At 38.6% G+C, this 20,161-nt stretch overlaps 1 protein-coding gene across 1 annotated transcript in view; it reads right to left on the bottom strand.

The window, feature by feature from the left end:
* The window catches only part of LOC109048198, a 66,319-nt gene that overhangs the window by 8,823 nt on the left and 37,335 nt on the right, over window positions 1–20,161 (bottom strand). Inside the window, exons 3-8 of the mRNA XM_042732549.1 lie at window positions 15,779–16,216; window positions 14,086–14,523; window positions 10,390–10,455; window positions 9,180–9,226; window positions 8,683–9,049; window positions 7,947–8,369 (exon numbers count right to left, since the gene is read on the bottom strand). Of these exons, the coding sequence (XP_042588483.1) occupies window positions 7,947–8,369; window positions 8,683–9,049; window positions 9,180–9,226; window positions 10,390–10,455; window positions 14,086–14,523; window positions 15,779–16,185 (1,748 nt within the window). The 5' untranslated portion in view covers window positions 16,186–16,216. The remainder of the gene's footprint in view (window positions 1–7,946; window positions 8,370–8,682; window positions 9,050–9,179; window positions 9,227–10,389; window positions 10,456–14,085; window positions 14,524–15,778; window positions 16,217–20,161) is intronic.

The following is a 20,161-nucleotide window of genomic DNA, read 5'->3' as shown; positions in this document are numbered from 1 at the left end:
TTCTTCTGAGCCAAATTTTAAAACACTATCTCCTCCTAGAGCTTTCAAGCTAGAACCACCAAACTCGGGTCAGACCTTCAGACTGGTCTGACTCGGGTTGCTATATCTTTTCTAAATGATCCGGCTTATGGTTTTCGTAAACCAGACTACCAAAACAACATAAAAAACCATACAACTACCATAGCAAACCTTAAAAACTCTCTACTAATAAGACTTATAATGTATTTAAGTTGTCTACTACCATAGCAAACCTTAAAAACTCTCTACTGAGAATACAGCTAAAACCAGCCTAAGCTGATCAGTTGCTTTGGCTAGTCTCCCAAGCTGGTTTTTAAGTGGTTTTGGCCACTGTCACGCTGGTCTTAGCTGGGTTTTAGCTGGTTTTTACTGAATCCACTGGTTTAAGCTGGTTTTGGCCGGATTAGCATAGAAACATGCTAACAACATGCAAGTTACTCACTAATCAGACTAGAAACATACTTCTAACATGGTTTAAAGTGGTTTTGGCCACTGTCACGCTGGCCTTACCTGGTCTTAGCTGGTTTTCTTTACTGAATCAACTGGTTTTAGCTGGTTTAGTATAGAAAAAATGAAAACAACATGCTAGTTACTCACTAATCAGACTAGAAACATGCTTTTAACATGGTTTTAAATTGGTTTTGGCCACTGTCACGCTGGCCTTAGGTGGTCTTAGCTGGTTTTAGGCTGGTTTTCTTTACTGAATCAACTGGTTTTAGCTGGATTAGAATAGAAAAAATGTAACAAAATGCTAGTAACTTGCTTATCAGACTAGAAACATACTTCTAACATGGTTTAAAGTGGTTTTTGGCCACTGTCACGCTGGCCTTAACTGGTCTTAGCTGGTTTTAGCTGGTTTTCTTTACTGAATCAACTGGTTTTAGCTAGATTATCATAGAAAAACCATGTTAACAATATGTTAGTAACTTGATAATCAGGTTAGAAACATGCTTTTAACATGCTTTTAACATGGTTTTAAAGTAGTTTTGGCCACTGTCACGCTGGTCTTAGCTGGTCTTAGCTGGTTTTAGCTGGTTTTCTTTACTGAATCAACTGGTTTTAGCTAGATTATCATAGAAACATGCTAGCGACATGCTAGTCACTTGCTAATCATGCTAGAAACATGCTAGCGACATGCTAGTCAATCACTAATCATGCTAAAAACATGCTAGTCACTTGCTAATCATGATAAAAACATGCTAGCGACATGCTAGTCAATCACTAATCATGCTAAAAACATGCTAGTCACTCGCTAATCATGATAAAAACATGCTAGTCACATGCTAGTCACTTGCTAATCATGCTAGAAACATGCTAGCGACATGCTAATCACTCGCTAATCATGCTAAAAAACATGCTAGCGACATGCTAGTAACTTGCTAATCATGCTAGTGACATGCTAGTCACTTGCTAATCATGCTAGAAAACATGCTAGCGACATGCTAGTCAATCGCTAATCATGCTAAAAACTTGCTAGTGACATGCTAGTCACTCGCTAATCATGCTAGAAAACATGCTAGCGGACATGCTAGTAACTTGCTAATCATGCTAGTGTGACATGCTAGTCACTTGCTAATCATGCTAGAAACATGCTAGCGACATGCTAGTCACTCACTAATCATGCTAAAAACATGCTAGTGACATGCTAGTCACTTGCTAATCATGCTAGAAAAACATGCTAGAGACATGCTAGTCACTTGATAATCATGATAGAAACATGCTAGCGACATGCTAGTCAATCGCTAATCATGCTAAAAAAATATGCTAGTCACTTGCTAATCATGCTAAAAAACATGCTAGCGACATGCTAGTCACTTCCTAATCATGCTAGAAACATGCTAGCGACATGCTAGTCACTAGCTAATCATGCTAAAAAACATGCTAGTGACATGCTAGTCACTTGTTAATCATGCTATAAACATGCTAGCGACATGCTAGTCACTAGCTAATCATGCTAAAAACATGCTAGTGACATGCTAGTCACTTGTTAATCATGCTAGAAACATGCTAGCGACATGCTAGTCACTTGCTAATCATGCCAGAAACAAGCTAGCAACATGTTACTCACTTGCTAATCATGCTAAAAACATGCTAGTCACTTGCTAATCATGCTAGAAACATGCTAGCGACATGCTAGTCACTCACTAATCATGCTAAAAAAACATGCTAGTGACATGCTAGTCACTTGCTAATCATGCTAGAAACATGCTAGCGACATGCTAGTCACTTGCTAATCATGCTAGAAACATGCTAGCAACATGCTAGTCACTCGATAATCATGCTAAAAACATGCTAGTCACTTGCTAATCATGCTACAAACATGCTAGTGACATGCTAGATACCTTGCTAATCATGTTAAGTACATGCTAGTCACATGCTAATCATGCTAGAAACATGCTAGCCAACTTTGCTAATCATGCTAATGACATGTTAGTCACTTGCTTTTAATGCTAGCAATATGTTAATCACTTTCTTTTTTAAACTTCTGAACTTTTCAAAATTTTAAATCTTTTCAAACTTTTTAAACTTTTCAAACTTTCTAAATTTTTCAAACTTTCTGGTCAGGCTTTTTCAAGCCAACTTAAAGTTTGAACACAAACTTACTATCTAGTTTTATTTATCAGTGATTCATTTTACTCCCCAACAGACTAAAGAGCCAACTGATACTAGGTCTCTGGTGCTCAGAGGACTCCCTGTTGTCCTTGGCAACAAACCTACAGATTTCTACAAAGTATGCTTTGTAAGTAACCTCTGTTTTCTCTCAGAATATCTAAAAGTACATAAAAACATCATTTCCCCATTAATTGATAGTTCCTGTCATAGGCAGAGGGTGAACCAACTCCAGGGTAAGGCTAAAAGTAGCCAAATGTATTAAATATAAACATTGTGTCTTTTTAGGCAAGAACCAGGCATGGGTGTCATGTAGGCTAATTAAATATGTTTAATGGGACTGAATTTGTATTTAATGTGATTACAATTAAATTAAAACATTAGAAATGGATAAATATATAATGTTTCAGTTCCATGGTTATTCGAATGGCAAATAAATTACATAGCCTACAGAAAGTGACATTATCACTTACTTTGATCTATCGCGAGTTTAAGCACTTTCAAAAAACAAAACTGTGGTTATAATCACTGAAGCTGTCTACACTGCGAAATGAATCCCTTACTTACACTGTACGTTTATCTGCGTTTTGCTGTTTATGATGAGAGAATTCGCAAGATTCCGGATTTCAGTCAGTGAACGCGCGCACTCAACAAAGCTGATGAGTTTCAGCAATGTCTCACCTGAATGACTCTGATTGGCCATTGCATTCCTAAGCTCAACAGAATCATGTGGTATTGGTAATAATGCGCAAAACTGTAAAATGCCTAAAATGAAATATTGTGCTGCATTAGCAGATCTTAATCTAATGCCGCAATCGATACTTTCTATTCATTTTCAGTTTGAAAGTGAAAAAAAAGTGAAAGTGAGCCATACTCAGACAGTACACACACAGCAGTGAACACACACACACATGGAGCAGTGGGCAGCCATTTATGCTGCAGCTCCCGGGGAGCAGTTGGGGGTTCAGTGCCTTGGTACCTCAGTGTGGTATTGCCGGCCTGCGCCTCGAACCCACAACCTTAGCATTAGGAGTCAAACTCTCTAACCACTAGTCCACAACTTCCCCACTTTGCTAGCAATCCCCAGCCTTACACATTCTCCACCTATGGTTCCTGTGTTTTATAAAACTGCTGAGAATAAAACCTTAACCATTAACTTATTACAATAGCTCTTTTAACCTCTTTGGGTGATCTGTTTGCTTAAAAGGTTAGTTCATCCAACATTTGCTCACCCTCATGTTGTTACAAACCCTTTGGACTCAAGTTTTTAAGAATTGATTTTTGAAATACAATTTTAAGTATAGTTCACGTAAGTATAGTTTAAGTATGATTCATTTAATGCAAGTCAATGGCTATCAAAACTAATACCTGTGTCTCTTGATGATACATTGAGGTCTTGTGAAGCAAAACAATCAGTCCGTGCAAGAAACTGAACATTATTTACAGCATTATTACATTTAATCCACAGCCCCGGCAAACAGTCCTGAGCGTGTTTACAAATGTCTGGAGTTCAAGCATAGTGTGTTGTATTGGTCATCATCAAAATGGTACTTGCGTGTACTTATTTTGGATCCCACAACCTACATAAAAATTAAAAAACATTTGCTTGTGCAATAAACTTCAGGAAGATTGCTCATGTGTGAGTTATCTCCTGCGCATACATTATTATATGTGACAGGAAACTCATGCTCCAGACTGTTGTGAATGCGCTCAGGACTGTTTGCAGAGGTTGTGGATGTTTCTCAGACCAATTGTTTTACTTCGTAAGACCTCAGTGTATGGTCAGGAGTATCCACAGGTATTAATTTTGTTTTGCCTGTGCATGTTTTTTTAACCATCAAAAATTACAGTTTCCATCGACTGTTTTATATCAATCACCAAGGACCACAATTTCAGCTTATAATCTTTTAAGGTTCTACTGAAGAAAAACTCAGCTACACCTTGGATGGCCTGAGGATGTGTAAATTAACAGCAGATTTTCATTTTTGTATGAACTGTTCAGTAATGGAACATCATAAGTTTTTGTTCCTAAATTCCAAATACACATGCAGGTGACAATCGTGCCTGTTTAACGGAGGCCAGCAAGTAGGTGCTGTGCAGGTAAACCTCACTGCCCTGATATTAAGAGAAGCACTAGCGACTGATGCTAGTGGATACAGTCTTTAGTCTCCTTGTTAGTAAGGACCCGGGAGAGAGGGGTTAAACCAGCATCAGTGTAGAATCCCATACAATACCAAGAAATGTGGTTATCTGAGCAGGAGAAACACACACTTTTTGAGGTTCAATCTGAGTCCCAAACGCATAATGTGAGCATCTCAGTGTTGTTTTGAAAGCACCTTTGATTGGGCCAAGATAAGTCAATGGTCTATGTAACTGAGTACAAGAATGCCCTGAAGTTGCAGAGGAGCCAAGGCAACATCCATGTACTTTGTGAAGGCTAAGAAGATTCTGAAATTGAGGAGCTTAGCCCGAAAGCTAACCTGAGAAGTTTTCTGTGCTCTGGCTGAATCTTGATGTGAAAATAAGTGTCTTTGATATTTATTGTTGCAACCAATCTAAGATTGAATTGACACAATGAGTATGTCCTCAGATTCAGGCAACGCAGATCTAATACTGGATGTACACCCCATCCTTATGAAGTACCTGCTGTAAAAGCGTGCTTCTCTCTTTGGAGGAGGTACATTTTCTGTGGCCCCCTTTGCCAAGAGATATTGCAGTTCTTTATTTAAAAACGTGGACGGAACTTGAATCACCATTGTTACTAATAACCCAAAGTGGGCAGGAGGCAAATTGAATTCTGTAACATTTCTTCACAATATTTAGATCCCACTGAGAAATATTGGACAAAAGTTGCCACACTGCCACAACATTTGACAGGGGAATAATTTTTTCGATGGGATTGATCTGTTTGGGGCCCTGAAACAATGCATTGGTAGGGAACCCTTAAACAAGCCTCAGAGAGAGAGATCTTTGGTGAGTGCAGATAGGGATAGGTAGAAGTACCCTCTAAGGGCATCCTGGATTGTCATTTGGCCTCCTGCTATCCGTAGATGAAGGTGTATACTTCATCACCAAACAGACCAGAAGGTAAAACCAGGGCTTCAAGGAGAAATGCCTTGTCCTTCTGATGTCTTTTCTATGGTGGCCATGAAGGGCAAAACAAATTACAATTATGAAAACAAAATAACAAATTACAAATGCAACAACAATTCAGTAAACATTATAAAAAATCAGAAAACACAACAACAATTCAGTAAACATTATAACAAATCAGAAAACACAATGACAAATTCGAAAACGAGATCGACCAGGGTTCGATTCCACCTTTTGCCGCGCTTTTTTTTCTTCTCCCTTTTTAAATCTCGTATAACATTGTAAAGGCATTTATTTTCAATAAAAATTAAGGAAATTATCAAAAAGGTGAAAATAAAGTATAGGGTAGGTTTAGGGAGGGCTTTATTGTACCAATAAGGTGGCATCCATTTAATAATTTGAATTAAAATGATCATTTACACTCAATACGTTTTTATTGCATACTGTTTTATAATGTACTGTTATACTGAAGTGCAGTTAATTGCCACTATTTGCAACAAGTAGTATACATAGCAGAAAATCCTGCTATTCTGACACAGTGTTAATAGGTATTTGCACTTAGTGTAAATAACATATTGCTAAAAATACTGCTATTTTCACTTAGTGTAAATAAAATCCATTGCTAACACGAAATTTGAAAAGGGAGAAAAAAAAGTTTGGCAAAAGGTGGGATCGAACCCGGGTCGATCGCGTCTAAAAGTTAAGAGCAGACACTTAACCATCTGCACCACTGGAACAGACAAAACACTGATGCCTAAATGCCAATAAGGCAGATAATTTGCACAAAGTGTAAATAGACATTCTGTATGTTTTATTCCATAGTAAGCACAATTCATACAATACATTTAAACTGAGCTACTTTAAGACCATCTCCGAACTTTCTACCACGACTCTGCTGTTTTTCGGCTGGTTATTTCTGTATACTTTGATTGACAGATGTCTCGTCCAGTCAGTGGTGAGTAATCCCAAACCAATGGCGCTATCTCAAACTATACTTACCTCTTCCCGTTTGTCTGATTTGTCGTTGTGTTTTTTGACTCGTTATTTTGTTTTCAAATTTGTCATTGTGTTTTCTGATTTGTTATAATGTTTTCTGAATTGTTGTTGTGTTTTCTGAATAGTTATTTTGTTTTTTACATTTGCGTTTGTAATTTGTTATTTTGTCTTCATAATTGTAATCTGTTTTGCCCTTCTTCGGCCACCGCACTTTTCTGATGGCTGATGTCTGTCTGCTGTGTTGCATAGAGTGCCAGATCTGTGGCCCAGTGAAGTTCCAAAACCGCCTCTTGGCTTAATCCCTCGATCCACAATCTTGCCCACCAAGTTCGACGTGACTCTGCAATACTTGGTGGACAAAGCAGAGCATTTCTTCGACCTTCAGCATCACCCCGTAGCCCTGTCTGCACATACTAACCATAATAGAGTATGTATAAGTGGCGTTAGTATGTACTCAAACAGAGTACATATGAGTACATAAGTGGCATTAGTACAGTATGTACTCAAAGTTTCATGATCTTGACAGCTCAGTGTGGAGAACTGGAAAGAATGGGAGATGGCAGTGAAAAGGTTGTACAGAATGTAAGAAAACAATCATCTAGTTTAGAATAGACAATCGAGGACCGTGCATGCTCCTCACCCATGCAGACAACGCACAACTTATGCGAGTTGTCCCTCCTAATAAAGTGAGGGCATGGCGTCACACTCTTTGCCTGACATTATACACTCTGACCTTATATACTCTAATTCCTGATCTTCTTGAAGCAGTGCACACCCACTCTTTATGATTCATTTGCACACAAACGCGCACAATCGACATGCAGCTCCTGAAGACAAAGAAGCTGATGATGTGCATTTCTGATGTCCATATATGACGTGATGTGCTAAGCTAAATAATCATGCCATGCTTTCTGCCAACTGATTGATGTGTTTTGACACATGCTTCAGACACTGGTTCATGTGCAAGCATTTCCATAGCATCAATGCCATGATACAACAACAAATCACTACTCAAAGGGGAGTAGTGTTTGTTTGCAAATTTAATCTTCCTTTGTTATTAAGCTTAATGAGTATATCAGATGAAAGAATAAAGATCAATGTAAAACCAATCATTAAAAAAAGAGTTTCAACTCTATTTAAAACAATACATATTTGTTACATTAACAAAATAAAAAATAAAGTGATACTGATTGAAATTTTGGAAAATGAATATCCAAAAGTTCAGGTACCTCAGCTGTGAGATGTAGGGCAGACACTGAAGGAAACTTATCACTTCTCTCTCTTCCTCTGAACATCCTCTCAGCTCTACTGGTTTCTTCTCTGTTTGGAGTTTCAGTACTTCCAGGAGGACGGAGCTCTTTCTCAGTGAGAGATCTATGATCCAGACATCAGGTAACTGGAAAACTGACTGTAATGCTGGAAGGAGACTCCTGCCTGTTTGAGTCTCATAGTCCTTCACATGTGAGTAAAGATCCAGCAGGAAATCACTCTGTTTAATTATGTCAGTCATTTCATAAGGAAAAGAGCTGTAGGTGCAGACTGATGATAACAGTTTCAGCATCTGCTCTCCTGTCTGTGTCTCAATCTCTGCTGCTTCAATGAAGAGTATCAAAACACTCTGAATGGCAAGACTGTTATTCCAATAGTCAAACCTGTTTGCCAAAAAACCCCCCCCAAAAAATATCAAATAGTTTAAACAGAGTACCACAGAATCTGACAAAGATAAAAATTTAGAAATTCTACTTGTGTACTTATATGAGAATTTAATCTTCCGTCATAAAAACATTTTTAAGAACATCAACATAAAAATATAAAAATAAAAATAAAAAACATAAAAACAAAAAAAAAAAAAGAAGAAAAAAAAGACTATTTTTGAACCCAAATTTGTTACATAAACCAATTCAAAATACAGGGAAGTGATACTGGTTGAGAAGTAGTTAAGTGAATCTTCAAAAGTTCAGGTACCTCAGCTGTGAGATGTAGAGCAGACACTGAAGGAAACTCATCATTTCACTCTCTTCCTCTGAACATCCTCTCAGCTCTACTGGTTTCTTCTTTGTTTGGAGTTTCAGTACTTCCAGGAGGACGGAGCTCTTTCTCAGTGAGAGATCTATGATCCAGACATCAGGTGCTGACTGGAAAACTGACTGTAATGCTGGAAGGAAACTCCTGCCTGTTTGAGTCTCATAGTCCTTCACATGTGAGCAAAGATCCAGCAGAAAAACACTCTGTTTAATTCTGTCAGTGCTTTCATAAGGAAAAGAGCTGTAGGTGCAGACTGATGATAACAGTTTCAGCATCTGCTCTACTGTCTGTGTCTCAATCTCTGCTGCTTAAAAAAAGATTCACAAAAAAAAGCACCACACCACTACTACTCCACCAATCAAAAAACCTGTTTCCCAAAGAAAATTAAATTGTAGTATGAATAAACATTTCACAAAACTCTAAAGGGATTCACTCACCGGATAAGCTAGAATGCTGTTTAAAATCCTGCCGCACTAGAGTGCCACTATATAACAGTTTTTTTAATTACGTTAAATTCACATTAAATTTGTCACAAATTGTCATTAATGTGCATACAGACTTCACCCTGTGCTGCAAGATAGATTTCACAAGTTCACACTTACATATAAACACAATCACAGAAAAAAACCAAAAAACTCCTCCATGTCCCAAACAGAGGGCTCCAAGTGTGGAATAGTTAGGAGTGGGGAGTTGGGGTAGAGGAGAGATCCCGGAAAACCAATATTGGACAGATTTGAGTTGGCTGTATATATATTTACTATCGTGCTTATTAGGTTGATTATCTGAATGTGCTCCTCCGGGACTTTAATTAAACATAATTTAGTTTTATAGCTTAAATAAAATATGAACACGTTGGAGAAAATGTATAATAAACATAGCCCTTTCTAATCTTTAATTTTGCCTTGTTGTGCCATTGCTATTATTAAACTAAAATTTATTACATTAATACATAACATTCGATTACTTTTATAATCACATATTAAGTTTAATATTGCATTGTTGACTTCGAAATTGAGCTTGCATGCATAGAATTTGCACATTCGGGGTGTTATACGTCTGAGTCGTCCTAGACAAAAATCAAAAATTTGTGTGCGTGCATGCAAATTTTAGCTATTGCTTTGATATAAAGAGTTTAATAACTGCATAAAATAAAAGAACCAAGATTAGTTTAAAACTCAGATCATTATAAAATAGTCTATTTTAGCATAAAAACAAATCTGCAACATAAACAGACTCAGGATATAGTGACATTGACTGCAGTAAGTGAAAATCCAAAAGTTAAGGTACCTCAGCTGTGAAATGAAGGGCAGACACTGAAGGAAACTCATCACTTCACTCTCTTCCTCTGAACATCCTCTCAGCTCTACTGGTTTCTTCACTGTTTGGAGTTTCAGTACTTCCAGGAGGACGGAGCTCTTTCTCCGTGAGAGATCTATGATCCAGACATCAGGTGTTGACTGGAAAACTGACTGTAATGCTGGAAGGAGACTCCTGCCTGTTTGAGTCTCATAGTCCTTCACATGTGAGCAAAGATCCAGCAGAAAATCACTGTGTTTAATTCTGTCAGTGCTTTTATAAGGAAAAGAGCTGTAGGTGCAGACTGATGATAACAGTTTCAGCAAATCCTCTACTAAAACTTTCACAAACACTAAAGAATCAATAAAAAAATTCAGAACAAACTGCACTGCACGACTGTTATTCCAGTGTTCAAACCTGTTTCCCAAAGAAAATTAAATTGTTGTATGAATAAACATTTCACAAAACTCTGAAGGGATTCACTCACCAGATGAGCTACAATGCTGTTTAAAATCCTGCCGCTACTATATAACAGTTTTTTTAATTCGAACCCGATTCCAAAAAAGTTGGGACACTGTACAAATTGTGAGTAAAAAAGGAATGGAATAATTTACAAATCTCATAAACTTATATTTTATTCACAATAGAATATAGATAACATATCAAATGTTGAAAGTGAGACATTTTGAAATGTCATGCCAAATATTGGCTCATTTTGGATTTCATGAGAGCTACACATTCCAAAAAAAAGTTGGGAGAGGTAGCAATAAGAGGCTGAAAAAGTTAAATGTACATATAAGGAACAGCTGGAGGACCAATTAGCAACTTATTAGGTCAATTGGCAACATGATTTGGTATAAAAAGAGAGCCTCTCAGAGTGGCAGTGTCTCTCAGAAGTCAAGATGGGCAGAGGATCACCAATTCCCCCAATGCTGCGGCGAAAAAAATAGTGGAGCAATATCAGAAAGGAGTTTCTCAAAGAAAAATTGCAAAGAGTTTGAAGTTATCATCATCTACAGTGCATAATATCACCCGAAGATTCAGAGAATCTGGAACAATCTCTGTGCGTAAGGGTCAAGGCCGGAAAACCATACTGGATGCCCGTGCTCTTCGGGCCCTTAGACAGCACTGCCTCACATACAGGAATGCTACTGTAATGGAAATCACAACATGGGCTCAGGAATACTTCCAGAAAACATTGTCGGTGAACACAATCCACAAAGCCATTCACCGTTGCCGGCTAAAAACTCTATAGGTCAAAAAAGAAGCCATATCTAAACATGATCCAGAAGCGCAGGTGTTTACTCTGGGCCAAGGCTCATTTAGTAGTAGCCCTTTATTGTCACTGGTCACAGGTACCAGCGAAATTAGCCATCAACCTGTCCATACATACAATATGACAAGGGGGTAGACAGGACAGGAAGACAGTGAATTGAGGAAGAAATACAGCATAACATGAGGGAGGGGAGGAGAAAAAAAACAACCCCCAGACTATGCTCCTGTGGTGAGTACAGTGCGGGAACAGGAAAAAACACCTCAGCAACATAAGGCCATAATCAGTACAGCATGAAAAACACACGACTTGCAACAGGGGAGGGGAGGGGAGGGGAGGGGAGGGGAGTGGGGGGGTGAAGGTAACCCAGCACAGGCAAGCAGCCATCCGGTCCTGCAGCCATTCTCTGCGCTGGTCACAGACCCGCTTGTCAGACTGGTGGTACAAAGGGGCGAAGACGAGGCATGGGGGGTGGGGGGTGGACGGGGGGGATGCATATAAAGAATGCATATCTTTATATATGTGCGTATGTGTGTGTGTATGTATGTAAAAGTTCTTGTATGTGTAGGCCTGGAAAGTTGCTACTCCTGTCATCAAATCTAGGTGCCTCAGTCTGCAGGATTGTCATAGCGATTCACAGCATGTTGCCATAGAGACAGCCTTGATCAGGTCCCAGACAGAGTAAACAATCATCAGGTGTATGTGGAAGTGGGGGGAGGAACGCAAGAGCGTCTCACTGCAGTGCTCTTCCAGGGGAGTTGTTGTTCCAACAGCGGCCTTGGCTGAGGCCAGTAGTGGTTGACGGGAGCCGAAACCAGATAAGATTGGGATTGTTTGGTCTTGGGGCGAGTAGCCGCATTCTAATTTACACGACTACTCTCTTAGTCCATTCTGGTCTCCGAATCGATCCATTTGCCTTTGCAAATCCGTGAGCTTCTCCGTGGTGTTATCCATATTGCAGTTAATAGTCCCAGTCTCAGTGCTGACCGCTCTGCCCACTGCTTCAATCATGACGGGCAGCCTTGTGAGGCTTTGGACAGCTGTTACCATTTTCTGAATTCCTCGATAAACCAGGGCAATGCCTAATCCAATCAGCAGAAGACCTGTTTTCATGGTTCCGAATAGGTAGATATCTTCAATGTCCTCCATGGAAAGAGCCGCCAGACACACGACCCGCCACCTCTCCCATGCATCCATTGTGTAGCCAGCTGCGAACGTTCCGGCAGGGCAGTCAGGTTCCCCCGAACCCAAGCTTCTCATCGAGAAGATGGTGTCAATTGCGTTGAGAGACCAGTTGATCAAATCCATGATTTTTTTGTTTGGAGAGCAGTGCGGAGAGAGTCTATCAAAGTATAAGACAATAGACGAGAAGAGACGAGACGAGACGAGAGGAGCAAAGCAGGGAAGGTAAGGGGGAGGAGAGGGAGAGAAAATGCGACCGCCTTCGTTGAGAGCCAAAGAGAGAAGAGATTTAAAATGGACTGTGGCAAAGTGGAAAACTGTTCTGTGGTCAGACAAATCAAAATTTGAAGTTCTCTTTGGAAAACTGGGACGCCATGTCATCCGGACTAAAGAGGACAAGGACAACCCAACTTGTTATCAGTGCTCAGTTCAGAAGCCTGCATCTCTGATGGTATGGGGTTGCATGAGTGCGTGTGGCATGGGCAGCTTACACATCTGGAAAGGCACCATCAATACTGAATGGTATATCCAAGTTCTAGAACAACATATGCTCCCATCCAGACGTCGTCTCTTTCAGGGACCTTGCATTTTCCAACATGACAATGCCAGACCACATACTGCATCAATTACAACATCATGGCTGCGTAGAAGAAGGATCTGGGTACTGAAATGGCCAGCCTGCAGTCCAGATCTTTCACCCATAGAAAAAAATTTGACGCATCATAAAGAGGAAAATGCGACAAAGAAGACCTAAGACAGTTGAGCAACTAGAAGCCTGTATTAGACAAGAATGGGACAACATTCCTATTCCTAAACTTGAGCAACTTGTCTCCTCAGTCCTCAGACGTTTGCAGACTGTTATAAAAAGAAGAGGGGATGCCACACAGTGGTAAACATGGCCTTGTCCCAACTTTTTTGAGATGTGTTGATGCTATGGAATTTAAAATCAACTTATTTTTCCCTTAAAATTATACATTTTCTCAGTTTAAACATTTGATATGTCATTATGTTGTATTCTGAATAAAATATTGAAATTTGAAACTTCCACATCATTGCATTCTGTTTTTATTCAAAATTTGTACAGTGTCCCAACTTTTTTGGAATCGGGTTTGTACATTAAATTTGTCACAAATTGTCATTAATGTGCATACAGACTTCACCCTGTGCTGCAAGATAGATTTCACAAGTTCACACTTACATATAATCAGATTGAGTGAATAATATGTATATTTGGTTTGCTGTCCGAGGAGAGGGCTCCAAGTGTGGAATAGTTAGGAGTGGGGAGTTGGGGTAGAGGAGAGATGCCGGAAAACCAATATTGGACAGATTTGAGTTGGCTGTATATATATTTACTATCGTGCTTATTAAGTTGATTATCTGAATGTGCGCCACATGTGCATGCATGCAAATTTTAGCTATTGCTTTGATATAAAGAGTTTAATAAATGGATAAAATGAAAGAATCAAGATTAATTTAAAACTCAGATCATTATAAAATAATCTATTTTAGTATAAAAACAAATCTGCAACATAAACAGATTCAGGATATAGTGACATTGACTGCAGTAAGAGAAAATCCAAAAGTTCAGGTACCTCAGCTTTGAGATGAAGGGCAGACACTGAAGGAAACTCATCACTTCACTCTCTTCCTCTGAACATCGTATCAGCTCTACTGGTTTCTTCTCTGTTTGGAGTTTCAGTACTTCCAGGAGGACGGAGCTCTTTCTCTGTGAGAGATCTATGATCCAGACATCAGGTGACTGGAAAACTGACTGTAATGCTGGAAGGAGACTCCTGCCTGTTTGAGTTTCATAGTCCTTCACATGTGAGCAAAGATCCAGCAGGAAATCACTCTGATAAAAAGGATCATACTCATCAAACTCTAAAGGGAAGGTTTTGTAACTGCACACAGATGACAGAGTTGTGAATCTTGTTCCTGTATCGGTGTCACTTTCTACCGCAGCAACACTGAGATTCAGCAGGAATCTTACTGCAGACATCCATCTTTCTTTATCATGAAATTCCCCAAAACTGATAATATAAAAACAAAAATGAAACACTTAATTCATTTCAGAAATCTTACATCACATAATATAATACTTTACATCCTACACAAATAAATAGTTAAGCAAGTAGACCCAGGGCTTTAATTTGAGAATATCTTAACTGAAATGAAGTGCTATATGGGATGTCATTTGTGCAAAGTCTGTGGGTATGATAAAGGAGGCTGGAAATTTTCTTGGACGTACCCAGTAAGTCTTAAGACCTATTTACACCAAGAATGATAACTGTAACTACAAAGTTTTAATAACCACTCTTATTCTATGAGAATTGGTAAGTCCACACCACAGTTATAGCTATATTACAGAGGAACGATATCATTAGAATCACTTTCAGAATGATTTTTTTTTCCAGCTGATGAACAATAAAAACATTGACAGCCAATCACAATCCACCCGACTTTAAAGAGCTTGAGCATTTAAAGTGGCAAGTGACAAAATGGCATCACTCACTTATAATAAACAGAACATTATTGTCTGTTGGTGTGGATGTTAGAATAATTATTCCTATAGTAATAATTCTTGGTGTAAGCAAGCCTTTACGTGCAAGTGGACTGGTGAAATCACAAGCACAAAGCTTGAATTCATTTGGTAAAGTGCACTTTAATGATGAGTTTATTCCCTGCAAACAATAGTGATATACATGATGTTAGTCCATACATAAGAAGTGAATGGAGTGAAAGTGATGCATTAGAAGAATAGAAAAACTGTCTTATGTTTGTTTTTTTAATGCATCCTTCTTGAATAGCAAAATACAGTGCTCAACAGGACTAACAGGATATTGGCTCCATTAAATGATAAGAGAATGGAAGTATAATTAATCATACTGATCTACTGAAATACACAGTGATGACTAGTGTTAACTGTTATTGTCAGCTACATCACTTAGCACATATATTTTGGTATCTGCTGGTGAAACCTACAAGGTTCATCTACAAGGACCTCCCATAACTACACCTATAATTTGTGCTTGTACATTTACAGATATGGTGAGCACTCACACCCACTGACAGTTGTGAATTGCCCTGCATGAAAACTGCACTTGGATTTAAGCATTCACACAAAGACGAGACAAGATTTAGTGAATGGTAAGAATGCATCACCATATACCTAACACTGATAAAAACAGAGCCCATAATCTAACAACACTCATTAACACCTGAAAACATGTTCCAACACAGAAATCATATTTCACAATAACTGTAAGTTTCCAGAGATTCTTTTACCTCAGCTGTGAGATGTAGGGCAGACACTGAAGGAAACTCATCACTTCACTCTCTTCCTCTGAACATTCAAGTAGCTCTACTCGTTTCTTCTCTGTTTGGAGTTTCAGTACTTCCAGAAGGACGGAGCTCTTTCTCCGTGAGAGATCTATGATCCAGACATCAGGTAACTGGAAAACTGACTGTAATCCTGGAAGGAGACTCCTGCCTGTTTGAGTCTCATAGTCCTTCACATGTGAGCAAAGATCCAGCAGGAAATCACTCTGACAAAAATGATCATACTCATCAAACCCTAAAGGGAAGGTTTTGTAACTGCACACAGATGACAGAGTTGTGAATCTTGTTCCTGTATCGGTGTCACTTTCTACCGCAGCAACACTGAGATTCAGCAGGAATCTTACTGCAGACATCCATCTGTCTTGATTATAAACGTCCTCAAAACTGATAATATACAATCAAAAATAAAACACTTCATTACTTTGAGACAACTTACATCACATAATACAATACTTTATATCCTACACAAATAAATAATTCAACAAGAAGACCCAGGGCTCTAATTTGATAATGTCTTAACTGAAATGCAGTGCTATATGGGATATCATTTGTGTAAAGTTTGTGGGTATGAAGGAGGTTAGGAGTTTTCTTGGAGAAACCAGTAATCCTTAAGGCCCATTCACACCACGTACGATAAATATAACTAAAAAGTTTTAATAATCGTACTATCTAATTCTATGAGAAATGGTAAGTCCACACCACAGCTATAATGATAGTGTCACAGAGAAACAATATCATTAAAATTGCTTTCAGAATGATTTTTTTCCAGCCAATGAACAAAACCATTGACAGCCAATAAGAATCAGAACTTTTATTCACCAAGGAATTTTTTTTTTTCAGGAGCCCTTGGTATATACATACATACATACATATATACATATAGGACATGGGAACAGAAAGAACATTTAAATTAGTAAGACTAAGGAAAAAAGTAGAAAAAAAAATATTAATAATGTGGTATACATCTGGAACAATACATATGTACAGATTTGTCTATTATCTACTATATATATATATATATATATATATATATATATATATATATATATATATATATATATATATATATATACACACATATATATACACACACACACACACACACACACACATACAACCGTATAAATAAAATATGTATATGTATTTACATAATATCGAATTATTGCCTCTTTCTCAGGTACTGAGAAAAAATGAATAAAAACAGGTGGTAATTGCTATGTTAGCTGTTTAAGCTGGAGATGGCATGGGAGGAAAATGTTTTTATGCCTAGATGTTTTAGTGCACAGAGATCTGTAATGTCTGCCTGGCAGGACTGTTAACAGGTTGTGTCCGGGGTGAGCGTGGTCTGTTATGATGTTACCTGCCTGTTTCTTCACTCTGGAGTTATACAAGTCCTGAAGGAAGGGCAGGAGCACGTCAATTATCATTTCAGCTGTCCAAAAAGTCCATTGCAGTTTCCTTATATCTGATTTGGTGGCTGACCCAAACCAGACAGTTATAGAAGTGCACAGGACTGATTCAGTAACAGCAGAGTTGAACTTTTTCACTTGACGAAGGAAATATAACCTGGGTTTTTTTCACAATAGGGTCAATTTGAGTGTCCCACTTCAAGCTCGACAGAGGGGTCTTTAGAGGTGCAGTCATTTGTGTAGAGGGGAAGAGCAGTGGGAGCCCTGAGGAGCACCTGTGGTATTGGTGAGGATCCTAGATGTGAGTATTCCCAGCCTAGCTGCTGCCTTTCTGTCAGGAAGCTGGCGATCCACTGACAGATGGAGGTAGGTACAGAGAGCTGTGTGAGTTTAATCAGGACGGTCTCCGGGATGATGGTGTTGAAAGCAGAGTATTTTCCACCAAATTTGTGTGAAACGACTTCGTGATAATGGCAAGCAGAGGCAGCACACTTCAAAGCATGGAAAAGTCCAGTAAATCAGTGAAAAAAGACGCTAAAGCTGACGCTCTGGCAGAGGTGTTGCACGAGGAAGATGGCGTACAAGACCAGGCTGAACAGGTGCTCAGCTCTGAGAGACTTGTGACGGATATAACGAAATGCATCACTGGATGAAAAGCTCGCTACTTTCCTAAGTCAACTGCAAGATATCGCAAACAAAATACAAGATAACACAAAGCGTATCAATGAGGTCGAAACCCGAGTATTCGGAACAGAAGACAAACTAGCATCGACCAAATTAAAGCTAACGAGCACGCTTAATTGCCTAGATGAACAGCCAAAGAGGATGATTTGGATAATAGATTAAGACGATACAACCTGATCATCTTTAACTTTCCCGAGGGGGTGGATGCGCTAATCCCACCAATGACTTCCAATCCTGGACACCCACCTTTCTAGGATTAGAAGAGAACATGGAGATAGTTTGTCTGGATCATGCTCACAGATTAGGGAGACCCAGTTCGCAGCTGCCCAAACGCCTGGGGCACTATCCGAGGCCGGTGATAATGAAACTACATTAAGTTGGAAGTTTTTTTTATTGAGGTGTATGTGGGTGGAGAGGATTGGATTCGGGTGGGATTTTTCAAGTTTAACTCTAAGTGATAAACTACTCCAGTAACACGTTCCTTGGTCTACTGAGGTAGAGGTGGGTCATGTTTCTGTTTCTTTAATTTTTTTTTTAGTTGCTATTGCACTTTCGAGACATGGTTGTTATATGTCCTGAATTTTTTTTCTTTCTCTCGGGGTTCCGTTGGGAGGGAAGGATAGTGTGCAGCCCATCAATTTGAGATCGTCTTCCCACCTGTTTTTCCAACAACAGTAACGTTATGTTCACTATTGTATTATTATTTTATGAGTGATCTTAAAATGCTGACTCTAAATGCGAAGGAGAAGAACCATGTGATCAAGCACGAAAAGGTGCAGTCCTGGCTGAAAAAAGAAAAGGTACAAGTAGCCTTTTTACAAGAAACCTACTTAAATGACATTGAACATGCCAAATCACAATGAGATGGGGTGAGGCAAGTATTTTTTTCCTCTTTCAAATCAAACAGCAGAGGTGTGGCTATATTAATTCACAAGTACTTCCTATTTAAGTTAGAAAAAAATGATTAAAGATAAAGAGGGTAGATATGTTTTTGTCTTGGGCTACCTCTATGGAGAAATGGTCACATTAGGCTCAATGTATGCCCCCAATTCTGTAAATTTTTTGCTTCATTGTTAAGGGACCTGGCATCCTGCTTCAGTTCATTCACTGTTGGTGGAGATTTCAATTGCATCATGGATGCTGATTTGGACCGTAAACCGCTTCTACCAGCTAATGACAAAAGAAATTCCAGGGCATTCAGAGACTTTGTAATGATCTTAATCTACTTGACATGTGGAGACTTTTACACCCCAAGAATAAAGACTTCACTTTCTATTTAGCTCCACATTAGTCTTTTTCGAGGATAGATTTTTTTTGCTGCACAAAAACATTTAGCCTTACTTGCAAATATGTTTGTTCAAATTTACTTTTAGAAAAATGTGCATCATTAACCTGACAAATCATGACAAATAGTCACATATCAGTAAAAGCCTAATATAGAATCAAATTTCACGTTCTTTGCAGATAATCCATTGCGTTGACATAAAATACTGTTATCAAATGTACATGTGAGTTAATAATAAAAAAAGTAAAACATTATGTCATCCGTGAAAATCATTTGTAAAAACAACATCTCCCATCGTTCCATGCTCCGTCATTGCGTCATCGAGCTTCGCCTCTGTTATTGTTTTGAAAACGCGACCTCTAGCTGTGAAAGCTTACATTTTGTACCTTTAATTGCTCTCTGCTTAATAATCCAAAATTCCTAAATTATTTGAAGGCGCAATGGTACTTTTTTTTTTAGAAACCAACAATTTACTTTATGTCTGCCCCTTAATTTTATGGGAAACAGGCAAAGTTTATATGCTTTGTCATTAAAGAAGGAGACTAAAGAAGCAGGCAGAACTTGAATCCAAGACTGGTTAAAAGCAGGCAAACAGTTAATGGAATTTCCTCATTAAAAAACAGTAATGGCAAGACACACCATCTGACTAAGACAATAAATAAACTTATGACAGAATATTATTCTCAACTTTATTCCTCGGACACCTCAGCATCCGAATATCTTCCTAGATTAAGTGACGAAAATAGAGAAGTACTATCTAGTAGTATTTCTAGGCGAGAACTTGGAGGTTTTTGGATTACTGAAAAATGGCAAAGCCCCTGGGCTTCGGTTCAGATTTTTATAAAAAAAAAAATGTCTTTACTGATATATTACTTAAAGTATTCGACTTCTTTTGAAAAAGGAATGCTATCTCAAACATTTTACCAGGCCAACATACAGCTTATTCTAAAA

This window comes from Cyprinus carpio, chromosome A3 (assembly GCF_018340385.1).
Source record: "Cyprinus carpio isolate SPL01 chromosome A3, ASM1834038v1, whole genome shotgun sequence".
NCBI classification, from domain to species: Eukaryota; Metazoa; Chordata; class Actinopteri; order Cypriniformes; family Cyprinidae; genus Cyprinus; species Cyprinus carpio.
The sequence above is the reverse complement of the archived record's forward strand: the minus strand, read 5'-3'. Positions and strand labels throughout refer to the sequence as shown.